Here is an 18,527-nt window from a genome sequence, read left to right on the forward strand (position 1 = left end):
GGTGATTTTTTTTCCCCCATCATAAAGACCTGATGAACTGTAGATCCTATTCTCCAGAAAAACACTGATAAACATAATTTCATACAACACAAGATTTTTATAATTCCCAAAATGCCTTCTGTGGATCTCTTAGAAACCCATTTACCCCACGTTAAGAATCCATGGTTTAACTTTAAGCAATAATTCTTAAAACACAAAATGTGCCAGTTTACTTGGTTTAGAAGGGGGGTTCTGGCATCCATAAATTTTAAAAGCTCCCTAGCAATTTGTTGTAAAGACAGGCTCTGAGAATCACTGGTTTAGTTAGGTTAGATGGCCTGTAACATCCATTCCAACTCTCAGGTTTGAATAGAAGACATTCAACAGAAAATCCAATCTTTCTTATCTTTCATTCTTGTTAGTTTGGTTTTGTGCCAATGGATGAGTCACAGGGAGCACACATTCCATCCTTCACCATACCTACCAACAAGAAGTCTGCCTCTAAAAGTATATGTTGGACTTCTCACTTGGTTCCTGTAGACTTTTTCCTTCTTGTTGTTGTTGTTTTTAACGTTTATTTATTTTTGAAACAGAGAGAGACAGAGCATGAGCAGGGGAGGGGCAGAGAGAGAGGGAGACACAGAATCCAAACCAGGCTCCAGGCTCCGAGCTGTCAGCACAGAGCCCGACGCAGGGCTCGAACTCACAGGCCGCGAGATCATGACCTGAGCCAAAGTCGGACGCTTAACCGACTGAGCCACCCAGGGGCCCCTATTTCCTTGTTTTTTAATTGAGTTCAATACTATCAATATCTGTTGGAAAGCTATTATACACAATGAAATGGAATGCTACCTGGAGCTGAGATGTAATGATGCAAACATTCCCTGCTATTATAAAAGTGATAATGTCATGATTGTGGTCTCTTGTACTTTCCTGTTTTAAAAATCACATCATTTTTTCGTTAAAAAAATTCTTTAGCTTCCATTTTGCTTTGTTATTGATATTCTTTTTAAAGATGATACACAACAAAAGTGGAATTTAAGTACTATATAAGTTAAGATTAGGCTCAATCTCTACAGGAAGTATCTCTTCTATATAAAGTATGGGTATGGTCAGTCTAAGAATGATTATCATTCTTATTTGATTACCATCCTCAAAAAATGCATCCATTTTTTGGTCCAAGATGGCTTCTCCAGTTATTATCACCCCATCTGCATGTCAGTTAGGGAGAAGAGGAAGGCAGGTTTCTAATCCTTAAGAGAATGACCTGAAAATTGTACAGTTCGTATCTGTTTACATCCTACTGGATAAGAGTCTGCAGATGTATCTGGCTGCAAGCAGGCTAGAAAATGTGGTCCTTAGAGTAATTGATATTTAGGTGGCTCCATTGTTCAGTTTTCTGATAATAAACCTGTATTTGTCATTTTCCCACTGCCCTCGTTTTTGAAATCACTGAAAATATGTCTTTGAATAAATCTTTTTAAGAAAGTAAATGGTCATTATTAAATGTTGGTGATAGAAAAACTGCAGAAAAGAACGTTCATAGACTCATTGCCAAGCGGCTGTTTGATAAACATTTTAAACTTGTTGCATTCTGGGGTGCTTGGTGGCTCAGATAGTACAGCATGCAATTCTTTTTTTTTTTTTTTTTTTTTTTGTGAGAGAAAGTGTGTGCATGCATGCAGAGAGGGAGTGAGAGAATTCCAAGCAGGCTCTGCACTGTCAGTGTGGAGCCCAAGGCAGGGCTTGATGCAGGGCTTGATCCCATGAACTGTGAGAACACGACCAGAGCCAAAATCAAGAATTGGAGGCTCAACCAGCTGAGCTACCCACGCACCCCAAGCATGCCACTCTTGATCTCAGAGTTGTAAGTTCGATCCCCATGATGGGGATAGAGATTACTTGAAAATAAAATCTTCTAAAAATAAAAATGCAATAATTTGTAGCATTGTTTAGCTACTGACTTTTAATCCAACCTCTTCCGCTCATTAGTTTGTGATTTCAGATATGTCGTCTGACAATGACTTCTGTATCTGGAAAAGAGAGTAATAGTGTCTAACCCTCCAGGTTCTTCTTATAAATGAATGAATTCATAGATGTAAAAGTGTTTTTGAAAACTAGAAAGTACAATGCAGATACACAATGGGTGGTATTGTCTTAGTTTTTATATACTGTACAGCACCTTGTATTGAGGCACAGCCTTCCACTGACAGAATCTTGAGGTATCATTATTCTGGAGCAGTTACCTTGATCCTATTTCTAGACTCCAGGGACAGCCTGGTGCTTCACTGCCTCCACCAGAATCTTCCAGCTGGGGATGGGTTCCCTGGCTAACTACAGATCAAGAAGGCAGGTCAGGTCACTACCTATATTTCTTAACTGCCTGTGAAGCAAGCATGGAATCCTTTTGGTTTTTCTTGGTTTTCAAATACTAATATTCATTGGAGGTCTTATCAACCCAAATCCAGAATGACAAGTTAATTTTCCGAAGCTCACGTAGCAAAGGTCTCCGTACCTTCACTGAATTACAAATTCATTTTCAACTGTGAATTTCAATGTCTTGAATTTTGCTCTTGTATATCCATTCATTGACTCATTCATTCATTCATCAAACATTTATTGAGGCTCTACTATGTTCCAGGCACTGGGAGTCAATGGTGAATAAGGTACAGGTCTTTGAGGTGAATTAAAATGTAATTGGTGTACCTGGCACTTAGTAAGCTTTCAGTGGATGCTTATTTCCTCTTCCTGACCCTCATGTTGCTCAGTTAAGCTGCCTAATGCATTTGACTATTGTGGATGTGTCCAGAAGAGATGGACAGTGTTGTATGCTCAGAACATCTGCAGCATAGATTGCTTTTCACCAGGCACAGCATAGGTATGTGCACTTCACATTGATTTCATCAGTAAGTAGAAATTGTAAAAATTTTTGTTCTGCTTACCAGCCCAGCATCATATACAGACCACAACGATAAGTATTGTCAGCTTTTATCCTTCTTCCCTTCCTTGATCCATCCTTCATTGAAGCATTTTAGATGTAAGATTAAAATAGGGAGGCATGGGGGATGGGACACAAATCATCCTAACTCCCTCCTGCTACCTCTCCCCCTCTAAATTCTCAGAAGACATTATTGGAGTGCTGCCATTGTTTTGGTAACAACACACCAGTTTTAAAGTCTTGTCCTTTTGTTTTCTTTCTCCTCTTTGACATGCATCTAATTTTCCTTTCTTTTGTAGGCTGTCAGCCAAATGAAACAGCAAAAATATTCGACGAAAGTTTCCTTCAGTTCACAAGAGATACCTTTAGCGCCAGCTCCGTCATACCATTCAACAGATGCAGACTTCCCAGGCTATGGTATGATTCTTTCTCTGAGCAAAATTAATTGACTCATCAGACATGAGAAAAGAGAAGGGATTGTGATGTCCTGAAAAGAGCACTGGACCAGGAGTCAGGAAGCCTGGCTTTTACCCCTCCTATACTTTCTTACCTTTGGGACTTGGACAGGTCACCATTTTCCTCATCTCTGTTTTTGGGATTGCCTAGTGCTTACTGAATATAAAAGTACTAGAACAAAAAAGGCCCTCAGTAAATACTGTTTGAATATGAGGCTTACAAATAAATTATTCTGTACTCTCTCCAAAAGAGCGTGTTTAGTTCATGAGTAATACCTCTTAAAAATCATATTCCGTCAAATTGTTAGCCTTGCATATGTTGATATAAGTTATTTGAAGACTGTTAATTTTCAGTGCTTAAAGACAAGAGTATTCACTTTCTATCTTTGAATTCCTGGCATGAATTATGCTGACTGGCAGTTGAAAATAGAATTTCAAAATGAATAATGAGTATTTCTACTTTGTTTTTATATTATATAAGTCAGTTTTTAAAAAGCTTATTTGAAACATTATGCTTACCAGTGGCAAAACACAACCCTGAATGAATTTAGCAAGCCTGACACCTTTATGGTATTAGTCTTTTACATGTTTTTCATAAACATTAACTCAATAAAAAATTTAGCAAGCCAGTATTATTCTGAAGTACTGGATTTTTACTAAAATTCTTGATGAATGTGGTCAGCAAACTATGACCCGTGGGTCAAATTTGGCCCACCATCTGTTTTTGCATGGTCTCCAAAAATGGTTTTCATATTTTTAAAAGGTTGGAAAAGTCAAAAGACTATTTCATGAAAATCATCTGAAACCCAGGCTTCAGTGTCCATAAATAAAATTTAAAATACTATGCTCATTTGTTTATCTGTTGTCTAAGGCTGCTTTCACACATTAAGGATAGAATTGAGTAGTTGCCACAGAGAACGCATGGCCTGTAAAGCTCAAAATACTTACTACGTGGCCTTTTACTGAGAAAGTAACCATAATTTACCAATTTTTATTTTATTTTATTTTTTATTTTTTAAAATTTACATCCAAATTAGTTAGCATATAGTGAAACAATGATTTCAGGAGTATATTCCTTAGTGTCCCTTACCCATTTAACCCATCCCCCTTCCCACAACCCCTCCCATTACCCTCAGTTTGTTCTCCATATTTATGAGTCTCTTCTCTTTTGCCCCCCTCCCTGTCTTTATATTATTTTTGTTTCCCTTCTCTTATGTTCATCTGTTTTTCTCTTAAAGTCCTCATATGAGTGAAGTCATATGATTTTTGTCTTTCTCTGACTGACTGATTTCACTTAGCATAATACCCTCCAGTTCCATCCACGTAGTTGCAAATGGCAAGATTTCATTCTTTTTGATTGCCAAGTAATACTCCATTGTATATATATACCACATCTTCTTTATCCATTCATCCATTGATGGACATTTGGGCTCTTTCCATACTTTGGCTATTGTTGAAGTGCTGCTATAAGCATGGGGGTGCATGTGCCCCTTCGAAACAGCACACCTGTATCCCATGGATAAATGCCTAGTAGTGCAATTGCTGGCTCGTAGGGTAGTTCTATTTTTAGTTTTTTGAGGAACCTTCATACTGTTTTCCAGAGTGGCTACACGAGCTTGCATTCCCAATCAATTGAGTTTTGATATGATGTATCACATATTTATATCTCAATAACAGAAATTAATCATCCTATAATTTAATCGGTGGAAATTCTACTCGTTCAGTCATTTCCTTACCAAACATTTATTGGGGGCCTGGTATGTCAGGCTTTGGGCCGGATTGTATGGGAGAAATACATACCAAGACTGACTCAAGACCAGCTAGAATGAGGCAAAAATGGAGGAAAAGAAATGCCATCGCCAGCATCTCTGACTATGTATTCTCTCTCTTCTCATCCAAGAGGCTAAACTAGTCATTTACATAAGGACAAGAAACTTTGTAAAGCATTCATGAAATTATGCCACTATATTGTACATGGTTTTTATTGTAAATGAATGGAAAATGCAGTGTGAATTACATATGCTGCAAAAAGATCTGGAGTGAAATTAGGTTTATAATTTAATATTCTTCTAATAAGGCATTTGTTATTGAGGCTGCGTCACTAAATTTCTCACTCTTAACCAAGAGACCATTAGATTAACAAATTCCATGTGGTCAGAAAGAGTGACTATATGAATGCTACATTATGCCAGCTGCTGGACTGGGCACCTTACACACATTGTTCATTTAATTCCTATTAGAAAGTGGCTCGTTACATGCATCTTTTCAGATGAGGAATGAGCCTCAGTTTCACCTACCTATTAATTTCCTTCCTGGGAACTTAAATCCATGTCGCCACCACTCCAAAACCTGCTTTATTATTATTATTGCTTACAGCAGAACCCTCCACAGACTTACCTACAGCCTGTTCCCTTTTGTTTAATATCAGAGATTGGCAAACTTTTTCTGTAAGGAGCCAGATAGTAAATATTTAAGGCTTGTGGACCATATGGACTCTGTTGCAGCTACTCAACTCTGTTGTCATAGGGTGATAACAGCCATAGACTGCAAGTAAATGAACAGGGCTATGTTCCAATATAACTTCATTTATGGACATTGAAATTTGAATTTCATGTAATTTTGACATGTCTTCAAAAAAAATTTTTTTTTCATTTTTTTTTTCAACCTTTTGAAAATGTAAAAATCATTCTTACCCTGCAGGCCCTTGCTTGTACAGATGTTTAATGAGCTTTCTGGATCCCGTTGGTCCCTGTGCATTAGCTGCAGCTGACCAGCAGGTGGGGCTCTTTATTATCAGCCCTTAACTAAATTCTACCACGTTGTAAGAATCAGTACTTGTGATGATTAAGCTTAGTTGTCAGAAAAGATGACATTCTCTGGAGGCTGTTATTTGTATAAGAATCTCTTGAAATTAACCTTTTGAATATTTTGATTTTTCAATTAGTTAGGATCAGTCATCTGGAAAATGCACATATGTAGAAGTTATGCCAGAGAAAGGGGTTGTATTAAACATCTTTTCCTAGCCAATATTTTTTTTCTCTCAGTTTTTAGAGAAAATCTTTTTTTTTTTTAATTTAAAAAATTTTTTTTAACGTTTTATTTATTTTTGAGACAGGGAGAGACAGAGCATGAACAGGAGAGGGTCAGAGAGAGGGAGACACAGAATCTGAAACAGGCTCCAGGCTCTGAGCTGTCAGCACAGAGCTCGATGCGGGGCTTGAACTCACGGACTACAAGATCATGACCTGAGCTGAAGTCGGCTGCTTAACCGACTGAGCCACCCAGGCGCCCCGAGAATCTGAATCTAAAAGCAATGATTTAAAAAAGTAAATGTTGGGGTGCCTGGCTGGCTCAGTTGGTAGAGCATGAGACTCTTGATCTCAGGGTTGTGAGTTCTACCCCACATTGGGAATAGATGTTACATTAGAAAGTTAAAAATGAAATCTTTAAAGAAAATTAAAAGTAGATCTTTATAAAATAGAAATAACTCTTGTAACAAGTTTTTCAGTCATGGACCCAGTAATTAGTTCTTTTTTTTTTTTTTTTAAGTTTATTTATTTTTGAGAGAGAGACAGAGACAGACAGAGAGAGACAGAGCCTGAGCAGAGGAGGGGCAGAGAGAGAGGGAGACACAGAATCTGAAACAGGCTCCAGGCTCCAAGCTGTCAGCACAGAGCCCAACAGGGGGGCTTGAACTCACAAACTGTGGGATCATGACCTGAGCCAAAGTTGGGCACCTAACTGACTGAGCCACCCAGGCGCCCCATCCCAGTAATTAATTTTTAAATGTGTTTGTGGCACATTATTATTATTTTTTTTTACTATGTATGTATTTGGGGATCATTGGTAATTATTATTTTCAGCTAAATCATATTTTATTGATTAAATCCTTTATACATCTTAATTGGTGTGCTATGCTTTAATTGAAAGTAAGCACGAACTCTTAGTGTCTTAGAACTGTAACTCAGAATCTTCTATCATTCTAGTCTTTATTTTCATTGTAACTTATGCCTATATGTACTTAATCATTTCGTCATTTTTCCATACCAGTTTTCATGGTATATATTAAGATTTTAAAAACTTCAAGTATAGTTAAATGATCGAGTAGGGGGTGGTTGTTTTAATCTCAGAAGCGTCAGGTTTCATCCCTTCCTGAATGGGCGTTAAGGACCCAGCGTTTCCTTCATGGTGCTTAGCAGGAAAATAGCGAAATGACGAACACATGCAAACCCCGCGCTCCCCAAGTAACGAGTGTGCACGCCGGACTACATCTCCTACTAGCCGGTCATTCTGTGTTCAATCCTCCAGGTGGTTTCCAGGCTCCTCTGTCAGTGGACCCTGCCACGTGTCCCATTGTTCCTGGCCAGGAAATGATTATAGAAATATCCAAGGGACGTTCAGGTCTTGGTCTCAGCATTGTGGGAGGAAAAGACACACCTTTGGTAAGTTCGTAGAAGTAAAGTGTATCTATACCGTTACAGAGTTAGTTGTGGAACCTTATTATGGCCTTTATCACTTCTATGGAAGACTTGGCTTTTTCATGGAATGAGAAGAAGCATAATTATAAATAGATATGCATGCATATTCTGGCCAGCCTTAAGTTTTTCTCAGTGTTTAATTTTCATCAGGATTTTCTCTGTCTAGGACATGGAGTATTTTTTTTTTAAGTTTTATTTATTTTTGAGAGAGCACAAGCAGGGGAGAGGCAGAGAGAAAGGGAATCACAGAATTGGAAGCAGGCTCCAGGCTCTGAGCTGTCAGCACAGGGCCCAGTGCAGGGCTTGAACCCATGAACAGTGAGATCATGACCTGAGCAGAAGTCGGGAATTTAACCAACTGAACCACCCAGGTGCCCTTGGAGCATTTTTTTATAAATGCTTACTAGACCAACAGCATTATAGCAGCATTTAGACATATTATAACAAGATTATAACTGGGGACACCTGGAGTTAACTAGCTCAGCAGCCAGTTTTAGCTCTCTGCCTTTTCATGGAGTAAGATTTAAATACAGTTTAAAAATACAGCCTAGGGAGGGCACCTGGGTGGTTTGCTTCGGCCCAGATCTTGTGTTTTGTGGGTTTGAGCCCTGCATTGGGCTCTGTGCTGACAGCTCAGGGCCTGGAGCCTGCTTCAGATTCTGTGTTTCCCTCTCTCCCTCTCTCCCTCTCTCCCTCTCTCCCTCTCTCCCTCTCCCCCTCTCTCCCTCTCCCCCTCTCTCTCCCTCTCCCCCTCTCCCCCTCTCCCCCTCTCCCCCTCTCCCCCTCTCCCTCTCTGCCCCTCCCCTACTCGCATCTGCCTTTTTCTCACAAATAGACACTAAAAAAAAAAAAAAATACAGCCTGGGGCCACCTGGGTGGCTCAGTCTTAGGTTAAGCTTAAGCGTCTGACTCTTGATTTCAGCTCAGGTCATGATCTCAGGGTTTGTGGCTTTGAGCCCTGCATTGGGGTCTGCACTGACATCCCAGAGCCTGCTTGGGATTCTCTCTCTCTCTTCCCCTCTTTCTGCCCCTCCCCCCTAAACTAAATAAATAAAACTTAAAAAAAAAAAACAAAAAAAAAAAAACTTTAAAAATATAGCCTGAAAGTGCAACGTGGATGGAACTGGAAGGTATTATGCTAAGTGAAATAAGTCAGTCAGAGAAAGACAGATACCATATGTTTTCACTCATATGTAGATCTTGGGAAACTTAACAGAAGACCATGGGGGAGGGAAAGGAGGAAAAGAAAAAGTTACAGAGAGGGAGGGAGGCAAACCGTAAGAGACTCTTGGATACTGAGAACAAACTGAGGGTTATGGGAGGTGGGGGAGAGGGGAAAGTGGGTGATGGGCACTGAGGAGGGCACTTGTTGGGATGAGCACTGGGTGTTATATGGAAACCAATTTGTCAATAAATTATATTTTAAAAATAATAATAAATAAAAACCAGACTTGAAAATAATAATAATAATACATAAATAAAAGAACACTTATATCACTTCAAATAAATAAATAAATAAATAAATAAATAAATAAATAAATAAATAAATAAAAATATAGCCTGGACCAAACCACTTGAATGGAAACTTATAAAGAAAAGGTTGCCGCTTTCCTCAATGACAAAAGCTGAAAAGACAGCATTCCAAGCCATATAATTAGAAATGTAGGAAAGTTCTGGGGTCTTAATATACTAAAGACATTGGAGTAGTATGCAGAAACTACTGGTCAACCTTGAAGATTGGCTGTTTCTCCCTTCCAGGGCCTGTTTCCTCATTTACCCAAAGAGATATTCGCAAATATTAAATAAGCCGAATTTGTATAAATCTGTATTTAAAACGAACGAGGGAAATCATATTTTAAGGAAATTTTGTAGTGAATTCTTTCATGAAGAAGTAACTCTCTGATTTGAGTTTTGTAGATATAAGTCTGTACTGCTTAAAATAAGGCAGAACTAGATTTTCCATAGGAAAGCAGAAGACTTACTTTAAATCGGCATGTTTTGCCCAGCTAAATGAGTTTGTTAACTGATTTTTTCTGTTGTTTTTTTTTTTGTTGTTGTTGTTGTTGTTTTGCTTTGTGTGGGTTGGTTAGAAAACCTGAGTAAGATGTGCCCATGCTGCACTGGGGACTTTACTATTGCGTATATTTGTGCTGTTGGCTGCTAGTTTGGAGGCTTCCAGTGCTCCTTTTCACCTGCTGCTTCTTGGATGCGAGGCTATTTGCTGAATACTATGTTCTGCTTCTCTTTGCCACCACAAGGCAGTCAAAAAAAAAAAAATCTTTAACAGCATTCTAAAGTTCATAATATATAGTTCTGCCTTTTGAGACTGTAAATCCCATTGTCCTTGGAAGGATAAGCACCACTTTAAAAATGAGAAATGGGGTGCAGCTTTTATTTTGCAACCTCAGGTACCTCATCCAAAGCTGTAAGTTAGACTCACTAGTTAATATATAGCCATGTCCGTTTTTGGTGAAGCTGAACAGCTGGGGGGTGGAAGGTGCTTTAACAAATAAAACCACTGTTTACCACAATGAAGATCTTTTGTTTCCTTCTAAATTTTGACATGGAATACACAGCCTAAGTAACATGCCAGGTCATATTATCCAGTCAGGTCATGGGATTGCATCCAGCCAGCAGGAAGTTAGCAAATAAAGATGAGAGTGTATGAAAGGGAATTGTGGACAGTTTGACCCACTGTCAAAAGTACCTTTGCACTTGCCTTTGCACATGTGATTATGTGATGCCTCCTTGAGCTCTGATGCAGGGAAAGAGCATGTTTTGAGTGCTGGTGACCCTTCTTAAGCATTTGCTCCAACCATCTCAGTTAGGGTTTCTGTGCTCTCTCTGTTGTGTGTCCAACAGATACTTTTACTATCTTTGGAGGAATGAAGCCTCTGGGACTTGGTCTTGACAACACACCAGTCCTATCTGCTGTAAATAATTGCTTCAGAACCAAGACAGATGGTTTCTGAGATCAGAGAGGGAGATCTCACTTGACACCCCAATGTGTCTGCAGCCCGTCCTCTAAAATAGGCCTTTTAAAACACCAAGACAATGGTGAGGGTGAGCCTCTTGGGAAGGTTTATGAGCACACCTGCACCCACTCCTCAATGACAAACTTCTGCCTCTGTTGTTTCAATCTTATTACGTGCTCCCAGGTCTGCTTTTGGTGAATGTGGCTCTTGTATGATAGCCTGCATATGTTTGCTTAAAGGCTGCCCTCTTCTTAATGCCAAGGACATGAAGTTGAATGACATAACCCTGCCCTTGTACATTTGTTCAAGTTGATCCTACTACCATCAGTGTTTATGGTCTAATATAAGGGACCAACCAGTGAAAAATCTTAATAAGGACCATTAAAATAGCTACTTTCTCTGGAAAGCATAAAAAAAGTAGAACTGTAGGGTCCGACTTCAGCCAGGTCACGATCTCGCGGTCCGTGAGTTCGAGCCCCGCGTCAGGCTCTGGGCTGATGGCTCAGAGCCTGGAGCCTGTTTCCGATTCTGTGTCTCCCTCTCTCTCTGCCCCTCCCCTGTTCATGCTCTGTCTCTCTCTGTCCCAAAAATAAATAAACGTTAAGAAAAAAAAAAAGTAGAACTGTAGTACACATTGTCTAGATATACTTAATATGGATTAGTTTTTGTATGTTTCTTATATGCCAGTATCTTAGTCTATTCAGGCTACTGTAATAAAATGCCACTGACTGATGGCTTATAAACAACAGAAATTTATTTTTCATAGTACTGGAGGCTGGAGGTCCAAGATCACAGAGTCAGACGAGGGCCCTCTTCTGGGTTGTAGACTTCTTGAATCCTCACATTGTGAAAGGAGCCTCCGGGGGAGCCTCTTTTAGAAGGGCACTCATTTCATCCATGAAGACTCTGCTCTTGTGACCTAATCAGCTCCAAAACGGCCCACCTCCTAATGCCATCACACTGGTCATTAGGGTTTCTACATATGAGTTTAGAGGGGCACACAACAAGGAGATCAGATAAGGTATAAAGTAGTATATTTACTTATATTTTTTATCTCCTTCCATCCATCTGTCCACCCATGCTTTCATCCTATGTCTTTCCCCACTGCCACCACTTATTTTGGTCTTGGAGTACTAGTTTTCATGAAATCTTGCAACTCAGAAGACACAGCATATTCTGCCAAATGAAAGACTGAGGTATGATGCTTGCCACATATGTTTTAAGCATCTCCCTGAATCTTTCAGTTCCCCCTTCTCTGAAATGTTTGCTTGCTGATGAGAAGTTTTACCTCTAGTGTCCCCAGAAGAAGTAAAATATAGTTTTCCAATGTCATTTTATTGGTGGTTATTCTATTATATCAGCCTTGGGAATTCTAGAGAAGAGAAAGAAAAACCTAAGAAACAAGTATTTTATCTCAGAGTATTGGCCAAGTTGAACCATTCTTGGGATTAAACAAATGAAGTGGAGAAAGAATGAGGAAAGCTTCCCCAGGACCCCTCACTCTGTGCATTTTCCTTTCTCTGGCTACCATTGCCAACGGTCCCACACTGTAGACAATGTGTTATATCAAATCTAATAGTCCGAGAAATGATGCTGATTCTATGGCACCAGAGTCCCAGATCTTTTCACTGCAGGGTCTTGGACAAGTGACTTAAACCGTTCTAGATTAAATCTGCTTCTCCATTTGTGTGAAAGTGGTGACGACAAAATCTACCTCTTGTGGTTGATATGTGGATTAATTAAGATAAAGAATGTAAGGCACTTTTCCCAGTACCTGTCTATACTGAGTTCAGTTATTAGTGATTATTATTAAACATTCATATTAAAGTATATCCTTAGTTCCCTTCATCTGTATGTCTTTGATATATTAGCTGCACACTGAGAAACATGACTTTGTTTCTGCATACTTAGATATTTATTTTTCAACACCAAACTCTTAAAAAGTGGTTTGGCACTGTTCCTAATATGTAATTAATGTGTTATCCTCTTATTTAATTCTCCCAACAACCCTATAGAAGTAGTGGTATTATCCCCATTTTACAGATGAGGAAACTGAGACTCAGATAAGTTAGGTAACTTCTCCAAGAACATAATGCAGCAGGATTCTCCCACAGAGAATCATGACCCCCCCCCAAGGCTTTTCTTTCCAGGAAGCAACGTTATTCCTGCCGGCACTGCCCAGTTGGGCTTGTACCTGAAGAACTGAGCCCTGAACACCATGTGGAGTAGTTTTTTATGTATTTACTTCTTCCTTGTCTCCCATATATGGTAACACACACAAACATGTAGTCTGATTAAGTGGTCGCATGTTACAAGGTCATGAGGGATGTTGCATGTACGCGCATAGCCAGGTTACCTTGAGGTTTTTTTGTTTTTGTTTTTTGTTTTTGTTTTTTTCCTTAGGGAGGGGACCCTACCACAATAATGCTAGCAGTTGGTCCAGTTGGAGTTTCATCAAGCTATCTGACTGCAAAGCCACACCACTGGGCTCCTTTTCTAGTGCTACCTCTATGTGTCATTGATTTCCACCTGTAAAAGGGGGTTGTTCATCTCACCCACCAGACCTTGAGTATCTTGAGAACAGACCTGTTTTATTGTATTTTGTACCTTTAGTACCACCATATAGAGCCTTGCACACTTAAAAATATGACTGTCTAGCCTCTGAGCCACTCCGAACTCCAGCCATGCTGGCCTCCTTCAGTTCCATTCAAGGCATTTGCACATGCTGTTAGATCTGTCTGGAGTGCTTCTCTGATCAGTTTTAGCTGTAGCTAGAGTATCCTGTTCATTTCTGGGTGTGATTATATCACAGTTGACAAGGACATTATTGAAACCACATCACTGTGAGGAAGAATTGAATCAAATGGAAAAGGGAAGATCAGAAGGGACAGTGACATGCAAACACGTAAGGTTATCTTTGTGTGGACGAAGGGTAGGAACAGTTCAAGTGCTTCCAAGCGGCTCAGTGAAAAACAGATTTCACATTTGCATAAGGAAGAACTTTCTAGACCTCAGCTGGCCAAAGTTGGAGTGAACTACGTAGTGAGTGCCAAATCTCGAGAAATATTTTGACAAATGCAAGCAGCCACTTTGCGAGGACATTAGTGTTATTAGGCTTTCTCTTTTAATCAGACAGGAACGTGTTACATTGAGAAGTCTCTTTCTCAAGGGTATGGTAGGATAAGGAAATTCATTCTCTCTTTTCATTCCCATCTCACAGGTTTCTTAAAACTTCAGTCTTAAGTTTTTTTAACTAGAGAATAAGGCTTAATTACTGTTGAGTTTTGGTTTATGGAAACTAGTCATTATTACCACTTTTAGAAAGGTTAAGTTTATGAACATAAGCCCTAGTTGCTATACTTGTATGTTCCTCTGCGTCTGGAGATAAGCTTGTCTCCTTACAAGAGGAAAACAATTAGCCTCGGGCATTTGGTTCCTCTTGATATTCCTGGTACCATCCCGTTGTAAATGAGGTCAGCGGATGCCCAGGATAGATTGTAAAATTGAGATGCTCTATTAATATTTAAAAGGCCTGGGAATATCAGACTCAAAATCTTATTTCTCTCCAAGTTTCAAATGTGTATTTTTTTCACCACCTGATTCAGTACCAATTTAAGTCAGTCTTATTAAATAGAAGTTCCATAGATAGAAGAGGTACATTAGCAAGAAGCATCAAGGTAGAAGGACTGTCACATTTGGATACTGTGTGGTAAAGTCATCCATCTAGAAATTCAAGCGAAAAATATTTTTTTAGCTATCACCATATGTCTGGCTCTGCAGTGACCTCATTTAACCCTGATTCACCATATTGCCTGCTATTGTTTAGCTGTTACTGCTTTTGACCATTTAAACTTAGGACTGTAGCAATTTAAACCACTATATATTTTTTTTTAAGTAAGCAGAATAGAAAACTATTTTACATTTGATTAAGTGTTTTATTTTGCTATTCCCCTTCGAATGAACTTTGCACAGCCTGTTTCACGAGGAGTGTGGTTTGCTTTGGCGTGTAATCACCCAAAGCCAGGCTCCTTTTATCATTATTGCTTAAGTCATATATTTTTACACAAAACATCTTATTACCTTAGTTTTATTTTAAAATCAAAGCAGAGTTTGCAGAAAGTCTATGAATCACACTGAAAGAATGTTAACGAATAGTACCTCTGAATTTCCAGATTTGGGCATTTCTGATCTTAAAGAATATGACTGTAAGCAAAAATATTATGCAAGCTGAGTAAAGTTTAGGTAAATAAGGACCAGATGGAACTATAGGGACTTATAAAATATAATGCAAATATTATCCCATTTCCTTAAAATAAATCTATAGTTCAGTATGAAAAATTATATTCATATTGATGAATATCAACCTTTTGCAAAATCATTCTTGGCAAGGGAATTCCATTTCAAGTAAATATAAAACAGTTTCTTTTCTGAGTTTGAGAAGGGAAAGCTTTGCAGTCTTAAAATGTGAAACTTTTTATATATTCATTGCAATTCTTATATTAGCTGTTTTATTGCTGTGATTTTCATTCCACATTTTAGTTACCTATACTGTGGAAGAGTTTGCAATCCTTGAGCTTGACTTTTAGCTTAAATAGTCCATTCCTTTAACACACACACACACACACACACACACACAGATTGGTGTTACTGCTTCCTGTATAACTGATCACTTAATCCATACTTTTAGTCAAAAGAGCCACTGGTATTGCTGATTTAATGCTTATTTATGTTGTCTATAGTTTATCACCCAAGAATATTTCAGTATTCCAAAATGGTAGGTACTAAATGTTGTGATCCATTTTCTTTCTCTTAGAGTGTTTGGTAGGTACAAATCTTTACACCCTCCCCCAAACCTATTAGAATAGATGAATAAATTAAGATTAGGATATAAGGACTGGCTCTTGGTTCCTTTTGTAACAGAGTCTTATGGGGTTTGATTGGTGACTGTGTTCTGAGATTCTTAGAAAATCTAGGAGCACCTGGGTGTCTCAGTCCATTAATGCCTGACTGTTGGTTTCAGCTGGGGTCACAATCTCACGGTTCAGGGATTCATGATTCATGGATTCATGTGTTGGGCTCTACGCTGGCAGCTCAAAGCCTACTTGGGATTCTCTCTCACTCTCTCTCTGCTCAAAATAAATAAACACTTTTTTTAAAAAAAGAAAATCTATGTAGCAAACTCTAATTTATTAGTGAGAGTATCCAGATTTTTAAAAGTATAAGTTCTTTTGACTCTTACTGACTTCCCTTTTATAGCTATGGCTTCTTCAGGTTTTCTGAACAGAAACATTTATAATCAACCTATGAAGTTGGCAAACAAAACTATATCAGTTTGACAAATACTGTACTTCTTCTAAAGTAATCATCTTTTATTGTATCCACAGTGGGAAAATAGTATATTGAATGTACACTTGACTCTGAGATTCATCCAAATTATAAAATCAAAATGAGAAAAAAAGTCATCTTCAAGCAAAGAAAATACAGTGTTTGTTGACTACATTCTGCTTCAAGTCCTCTATGTTCTTATGAGATACTGAAAATAACCTCTTAACTTTTTGCTTCTCATGCATGAATCAATGAGGGTGTGCCAGATACCTTTTGCATCAAAGCACTGGGTTTGCAGGTGGGGAAGATGAGCATCTTTGCAACTTGTCTTGAATCATCTTTGCCTTCTACCTTTGTAATTGATTCAAAAATATAAAAAGATCTACAAAACCACATGGAATGTAAGCATAATAACACATGCCCCAGCAAGACAAATGCATTAAGTTGTCCATCCTTGGGTTAAACAACGTACTGCCCCACTGTAACAAGGAAAGTAGAGAGCTGCCTTTGTTGACATGAGTCCTGCCATTCCTATTAAAGATAGCACATGTTTACATTTCTACTTTTATCACCTTTTACATTAGGTTTCCCAGCATAATCTTTCTTGAAAAGAAGCAGGCTCGTTCAGTCAATAGAGCATGCGACTCTTGATCCTGGTGTTATGAGTTCAAATGTCTCGTTGGGTGTAGAGATTACTTAAAAATAAAATCATCAAAAAAATAAATAAATAAAATAAAATAAAATCATCAGGGGGCCCCCTGGGTGGCTCAGCTGGTTAAGCGTCTGACTTAGGCTCAGTTTATGATCTCATGGTTCATGGGTTTGAGCCCTGTGTTGGGCTATTGTGCTGACAGCTCGGAGCCTGGAGCCTGCTTCTGATTCTGTGTCTCCCTCTTTCTGCCCCTCCCCCACTCACTCTCTATCTCTCTCTCTCTCTCTCTCAAAAATAAATAAAACATTTTAAAAAATAAAATTATTAGGGGCACGTGGGTGGCTCAGTTGGTTGAGTATCCGACCCTTGATCTTGGCTCAAGTCATAATCTCACAGTTTGTGAACTCGAGCCCCAAGCTGGGCTCTGTGCTGACAGCACAGAGCTTAGAATTCTGTCTCTCCCTCTCTCTTCCCTTCCCACTTGCTCTCTTACTCTCTCTCAAAATAAACTTAAAAAAAAAAAAAAAGCAATCACTTATATTCTCAGTTCACCATAATAATAGGAAAAATAGAAATTAAAAAATGGACTGAAATTGGTGTCATTCCTACTTAGAGTCATGAATTTTGACCACTGATCTATATTCCTTCCTTTATGTCCCAGATAGGCCCCCTTCAACCTTAGATATATATGTGTTGGGAACCTTCATTAGCAATTATTCAACATCTATTTGGCTGACAGTTTGCTTGACATTATATACATAATCTCATTTTGTCCTCAAACCCTAAAAGGAAGAATTTATTAGTTCCATTTTACAGAGACAGGAACACTAGCCCAGTGAGGCTAAATATCTTAATAGAAGTATCACAAAGCTATGATAAGTGGCAGAGCTAAACTCTGAACACAGGTTTATGTGGCCATAGCCAGTATTCTTCCCACCATACGTTGCTGCCTTCCATTGTTTACAGGCTGGAAAATTCCTCTGGCAGACTTGATAGAGTCTGTAGGAGATTAAAATTGATCATAAATTTTGTGCAGTTCCTTCCACTTTCCTTGAATTCGAGCTGGCCCATTGACTTGCTTTGATCAATAGTAGTGAAAGTGGCGTTGAGTAACTTCCAAGCCTTTAGCCTCAAGGTCTTGCAGCTTAGCTCTTGTTCTCCTGAAAGACTGCCACTTTGCAGACAAGCCTAGATCAGCCTCCTGGAGGATGGCACCCCATATGAAAGAGCACATGGGGGCAGAGGGGCCCAGTTATCTCGTCTGAGGCCCCAGCCAACCTGACTGCAAACTCTTGCGAGCCAAGCTGAGATAGCGTGGAGCAGAACTACCCCCTGAACCCAGCCCACACTGCCAGCCCACAGAATCATGAACAAACAAATGATTCATTTTTGTTTTAAGCCACTAAGGTTTTTTTATTAAATTTTTTTAATGTTTTATTTTATTTTATTTTATTTTTGAGACAGAGACAGTATGTGTGCAGGGAAGGAGCAGAGAGAGAGGGAGACACAGAATCCAAAGCAGGCTCCAGGCTTCTAGCTGTCAGCACAGAGCCCAACACAGGGCTCGAACTCATGAACCTCATGACCTGAGCCAAAGCTGGGCACTTAACTGACTGAGCCACCCAGGCACCCCTAAGCCACTAAATTTTGCAGTAAAAGAAAACTAATACAGAGCCCAAGCCAAACCCTTATGTTTCTGATCTCTCACAGACTGTGAAAGTTGGG

The 18,527-nt window shown here is 39.0% G+C and overlaps 1 protein-coding gene across 5 annotated transcripts in view; it reads left to right on the forward strand.

Annotated features, from left to right (window-relative positions):
- The window catches only part of PATJ (PATJ crumbs cell polarity complex component), a 365,326-nt gene that overhangs the window by 289,835 nt on the left and 56,964 nt on the right, over positions 1 to 18,527 (forward strand). For all 5 annotated transcript variants that reach the window (XM_045035937.1, XM_023258767.2, XM_045035940.1 and 2 more), the window contains 2 exons: positions 3,217 to 3,334; positions 7,681 to 7,814. In XM_045035937.1, the coding sequence (XP_044891872.1) occupies positions 3,217 to 3,334; positions 7,681 to 7,814 (252 nt within the window). The remainder of the gene's footprint in view (positions 1 to 3,216; positions 3,335 to 7,680; positions 7,815 to 18,527) is intronic.

Source organism: Felis catus, chromosome C1, assembly GCF_018350175.1.
Source record: "Felis catus isolate Fca126 chromosome C1, F.catus_Fca126_mat1.0, whole genome shotgun sequence".
NCBI lineage: Eukaryota > Metazoa > Chordata > Mammalia > Carnivora > Felidae > Felis > Felis catus.